General features: G+C 41.8%; 1 protein-coding gene across 1 annotated transcript in view; it reads left to right on the plus strand.

Annotated features, from left to right (window-relative positions):
• Window positions 1-176: 176 nt before the first annotated feature.
• crk (v-crk avian sarcoma virus CT10 oncogene homolog) overlaps window positions 177-6,000 on the plus strand; it is a 12,158-nt gene continuing 6,334 nt past the window's right edge. Inside the window, exons 1-2 of the mRNA XM_005738307.1 lie at window positions 177-733; window positions 1,432-2,021. Of these exons, the coding sequence (XP_005738364.1) occupies window positions 514-733; window positions 1,432-2,021 (810 nt within the window). The 5' untranslated portion in view covers window positions 177-513. The remainder of the gene's footprint in view (window positions 734-1,431; window positions 2,022-6,000) is intronic.

Below are 6,000 nucleotides of genomic sequence, written 5' to 3' on the forward strand. Positions count from 1 at the left end.
AGAAAACACGCCCGAATAAGCGACATGGCATCGTATGATAAGCTCCTCTAAATGTTGTAAGTAATTTCGTGCTTGTTTTTCAAAAGACGTCGCTCGAAGAGGATGATGGACGAGACGACAAGCTGATGCTGTCACGCCGGCGCGTGCGCCGTAAGTGTGATACATCATATCCGGTGAGAAGGGTCTTTTTTTGTTTTCGCGTATCCGCCATTTCAGTTTTTGAAGTTAGTTGTCATCGGCGGCTGGATTGTAGCAGGATTTGTGGCGTTAAAACGTATAATAGGACGTACAGAGCTGACTTCTGAGCACAAACCGAGCCAGAGTCCCTTTTTATTAGGTGCTTGAGCTTCAGTGTCGGAGAATTGATGCCCAAACGGCCAGCTGCGGATGTCGCCTGTTTACTAAACGTGCTCTAGGCGCTAAAGTTTTTGTATGAGTTGAACGCTCTGCCTGTGGATAACGGGAGGGAGAGCAGGGAAGGCCCGGTGAAGCCTCGGCTTTGGAGTGGTTATCATGGCTGGAAATTTTGACGCGGAGGACCGTGGTAGTTGGTACTGGGGTCGGTTGAGCAGGCAGGAGGCTGTGTCTCTGTTGCAGGGGCAGAGGCATGGCGTGTTTCTGGTTCGGGACTCCATCACCAGCCCCGGCGACTACGTGCTTTCGGTGTCAGAGAACTCCAAAGTCTCGCATTATATAATTAACAGCATCAGCAACAACCGACAATCTGGTCCAGGTAAGCTAGCAGAGCTGGGGGTACGGGGTGGGGGGAGGCTTGATATTAGGAGATGCTGATGTGACCATTCTTGCATGACTTGCACCAAAGAAGATGCGCAATAGTACATTTTCCTGGCAGGCCAGACACTGAAACATGTTTCAGTTTGACGTTAGCTCAGACGGACAATTCTCTGTGCGTTATGCAACACACTGTTTTTAAGAAATCACAAATTGATGGTTTGTGTGTCTATAGGTTCCGGCGTGGGCGGTATGCGTTCTTAAATAGCGCACAGTATCAGTGCAAGTCAGGCCCGGTGTAACATTATATAAGCCAACTTGTCAAACTGGAAGCAAATCACCTTAAAAAAGAAGGGGGGGGGGTCTCTCATAGACTGATTTTGGCAGGCTTTGATCTGAAAAAAGCGTCTGCTTGGTTGTCTTCTCCCACAATATTTGTTGTATTCCCTCATGCATTTTCCAGAACACTTACTGGAAGAAACAGGACATGTATGAGAAAAATGTAAAATAAGGAAACTGAAAGACTTCCTGGTCATGTTGGAAATCATCACCATCATACTTGTGTACATAAATAGGCTGCCTTTAGATTTCCCAGATGTGAACACTAATACATAAGGAAAGGAGTGTTTCGGGTGAGTTATGATTTAATTTTTCTGCTTCTAACTTCACCTTTTACCTCCCCTCCCTCTTTTTCTCCAGGTTTGGCCCATCCAAGGTTCCGTATCGGCGACCAGGAATTTGATGCACTACCTGCTTTGCTAGAGTTCTATAAAATCCACTACTTGGATACCACCACCTTAATAGAACCCATCAACAAATCTAAGCACCCCACTTTCATGAGTGCTGGCCCCGGTGGAGGCCCCCCACCACGCCTGGAGGATGAGTATGTTCGGGCACTTTTTGATTTCCCCGGCAATGACGACGAGGATCTCCCATTCAGGAAAGGTGATATCCTCCGAGTCCTTGAGAAACCAGAGGAGCAGTGGTGGAACGCCCAGAACTCGGAAGGCCGCACAGGGATGATCCCAGTGCCGTACGTGGAGAAGTACCGACCGGCATCCCCCAATTCGGTGGCGGGGTCTAGCATGTCCGGTGCTGCACCTGGTGGGATGGGGATGCTGGGGAACTCTGACGGTTCTGCAGGACCGTCTGGCGCTCCACTGCTGGGAGACCCCAGCCAGTACGCCCAACCCACACCCCTCCCAAACCTCCAGAACGGACCTGTCTATGCCAGGGCAATACAGAAGAGGGTGCCTAATGCCTATGACAAGACAGCCCTGGCTCTAGAGGTAAATATGGCTGTATGGGTATTTTAATTTTTTTTCTCCTTATAACATGCACTGGAAGCTAGGAGATAGTTAGGAAGACGGATGTAGCTCCAGCCCTTTTAGCTTATCGAGACTGAACTCACATTCTTTGGCTCTCTTTCCCCATTGTGCTTTTGGCCAGTTCTTCCTCATTATTTGTTGAGCTGGGTGAAGAGTAATCAAGGTCAGAAAGTGATTAAGCAGCTCTCTTTTAGGTTCTGTAGTTAATCTGCTCTTTTAATTTCTCTGTTGAAATCAGTCCAGCACCCTTACAGACTGACCTGCAAGTCTCGACACAGTGGTTAGTAATACCCTGGATTCTTCCTTGTAGACTTGTGCTCTAGTCAGTTGACGAGTGTTTGCGCTTTCCCCCAGATTTGAACCTAAATAGGAGACTCAAAGTATGACTGCCATTAAGTGCTGCTCACGGTGGCTGGGCTGTTAAACTGTCCGGAAGTGAGAGCGGGGCTCCCACGGAGCAGGTCATTTGGGGAAGGAAATAGTTTGTGTTTGGGAACAGGACCATTTCCTCTGGTCTCTGTGAAGCCAGGAGTCCAGCTGAGCCACAAATGGGACTAGGAGGTTAAACTGAGCGTGCTCTGTCTCTGCTCCTCTGCTGTTGGATGGCTAAAGACACCTCTACCCACATTTTGCTTTTCATTCTGATGAACGAGCTATTTCTCTGGCTTGTTCAGCAGCCAGAAAAATAGCTTCAATTTACTTGAAATTTATTTTCGCATATGACAGAGACATCCTTTGTATGAACTGGATTCTGCCACTCCCACCTGTGGAGGACCTTTCTGGGTTAGGCCCATATGAGACAATGCGTTTTCGCCACTCTGTTTGGCCATCAGTTGCTCATCATGGCAGTGCTGGACAGTTAATTATTAGCTTACATTTCCTTGATGGTAAAGATCACTGTTTATCTTGAGCAGTTAATTTGCAATATTTAAATCCTGCTTCATGTGACTCTGGTTATTCACTTGTTTTCTCAATTCTGAGGCACAAAACATGTCAGCTTCACAGAGATGTCATTGTCGCTGGAGTTTATTATAGAAATGTACTTAAGCTTGAGTCATCATAAAGGTCGAAGTCCATATAGTTGGAGATAAAGGTAGTAGGTATGTTACCGAGAACATGTGTAATTCCAGTAGCTGTGGACTGAGTTCGGCGCTGCAGCTGCTAATTATTCCTATTATTCTTTAAATTAGCATGTCTTCATACTTATATTTAATATTTTACTACATTGTAATCAGTTCCTAAAGAATTTTCACCTCTCTTAAACAATAACCCTCATTTGCATAAAACTTTCATATCAGTTGAACTGAAATGTCACAGTGATATTGAAAGCATTAGTTTTATTATTAAACACATCAAAGACAGCAGACAAGAGTCTGACTATATACAGCAGGTAAAATAAATATTGAACATGTCACCAATTTTCTATGTAAATATATTTCTTAAGGTGCTACTGACATGAAATTCCCACCAGATGTATAACGCAGCAGTGTTGTGAGCGAGTGACCTGCCAAGTAGTTTTAAATAATGACATCCACAAGCAACACTAAGTCATGCAAGCAGAGTCCCTTTGACTTTATACTGTCTTTCTACATGACAAAGACAAAAGTATTTAAAGTTGTTTTTCAGGCACATGTTGGAAATAATCTCTAGCTTCCAGTTCTCAAAAGAGAATATATGTTGCTATTCTCTTATAAATTTGGACATGAACTATAAAATATATACGTAGTGGGACAAATGTAAAGTGGTTTGATGGAGAAGACCTGAAAAACATAAGAACTAGAGATGGCACGATACCACTTTTTTATGTCCGATACCGATATCATAAATTTGGATATCTGCCGATACTGATATGAATCCGATATAGTGTTAATAGTGTTTGTTTAATCAACAAAACTGTTTATAAATATCTTGCTGCATTTTGTATAAGTTCATACTCAAGTTTAAAACAACAACTACACTAAAGCTATTCTGTTATACCTGTATGCAAAAAAAAATATTTCATAGTTCAGCAATACTGATCAATCTAATAAACTTAAACCTACACCATCCTCCCTATTCTGGTATTTTAAAGAGTACTTAGCGTAAATATTAAGCAACCTAACTAATAGGGTTCCAACTCCCAGCAACAACAAAAATAAATAAATAAAAAATAGGGAACCACCCCTCACGCTCCACCTCATGATGCTTAATCGACGTAATCAACCTTAATTTGATGCAGTGTGAAAAAAATGCACAGAAATCAATTATTTTTCAAGAAATAATAAATAGATTCAATATCTTTCTTCAACAAAATTGCAGACTGCACAGATGGTACCTTCCCAAAGGAAAAAGTACTATAGCTTACTAGGGTATATATATTAGACTTAATAGTAACTATATACAGTAATTGACTTCTATTCATTTTACATCAAATTAAAACTTTGGGTGTAAGATTTGGATAATTATTTATTAAAAGCTAGACATTTTAAATGAGAATAAGAAAGAAAAGTATGTCTTTGTGCCCCCTTTTCCCTGTTAATGCCCTATCGGCCCCCCTGGCTAAACTTTGCTAGATCCGCCCCTGCACAGTTACCAGCTGTCAGCTACGTAGAAAAAGATCCTGGTGTAGAAAGTAATATTAAATACATTCTAACAATAGCTGATCAAGCTTAAACGTGCTGCTGTTGTTCAGCCGCTGGTTTCCTCTTTCTGGTGCAAAGTGGGCCAAAAGCAAACAAGAGAGACGGACTCGCGACAGAAAAGCCGATCAGCTGATCATTAAGCAGTTTCATGATTGAAGTAGCAGCAAGAAGAGGCAGTCGCTTGTTAAGCTTAACGCAGGAATGCTTTACAAACATTCAGAGATGGACTTACACACTTCTTTACTTCTCTCGGGATAACTTTGTCGGAGATGAAATGCCGGGTTGCTAGCGAAGCTCCAAATGCTATCCAGACCACCACAGGTCCCGCATGCCACAGCCGCTCTATCACGTGATGCATACTGCTCCGAGTGCTAACGTTCTGAGGTGAGTTACGGCATGCTGCAAGTTTTGTGAGGTGCTTTCGTGATATTTAATGGATCGGATTACATTTTTTTATTTTTCTCCGATATCCGATCCAGTAATTTAGGTCAGTATCGGACCGATACCGATACGTAATATCAGATCGGTCCATCTCTAATAAGAACCCAAGCTGTTCCTGATTTACAGTCCATGCATCATACTTGTGACTCGTTACGAATTATAGTGTATTGATTGTATTCATAAGATACAAAACATCCAGTGTCACCATGCAGCCTCTGCTACTGCAGTCTGTGGGATTATATAATTTCTTAATACAAAGTTTCTTTCTTATTTTTGAAACGTCTTATAAGTTGCAGATGTGACAAACTTGTTTTTAGGTCAGTTCCAGAGATCCAGACTAACATCCGACTGGCTGCACTGGTGCTTTCTATTCAATTTGTTCAGACCAGAACGTGGATTATTTTATTTAGGTGTAATTTAGACAATAATGTCAATATCTTGCCTTAGATTTAAAATATTTATAACATGCTGTTTTTAATCTGTTATATTTTTTTAAATTATGAAGATTTAAAATATCTTTACCAGAAATACCAAAAATACCTTTTACCTCCTCTTTTTGGCACTACTCTGTTTTAGGATCATTCAGGTATCTTACTGTTGTTGGATACCTTGAGCTTTTTCTGTTTGAAGTGTGTTGACCTAGTAACAAGGTTAGAGTTGTGTGCAGGGAGGCAGACTGACTATAACACTAAAACCTCATAGCATTCCCCTCCTACTACAACCGCAAGTACTTTGTTGGTAGGGCTGCTCGATTATGGCAAAAATGATAATCACGATTATTTTCACTGAAATTGAGATCGCGATTATTTGACGATATTTATTTAACCCTTTAAGACCTACTATAGAACCAAGTCCGCCAGAGCTTATATTATTTTTTT

Source organism: Pundamilia nyererei, unplaced genomic scaffold (genome assembly GCF_000239375.1).
Source record: "Pundamilia nyererei isolate P.nyererei 1_Seehausen unplaced genomic scaffold, PunNye1.0 scaffold00083, whole genome shotgun sequence".
NCBI lineage: Eukaryota > Metazoa > Chordata > Actinopteri > Cichliformes > Cichlidae > Pundamilia > Pundamilia nyererei.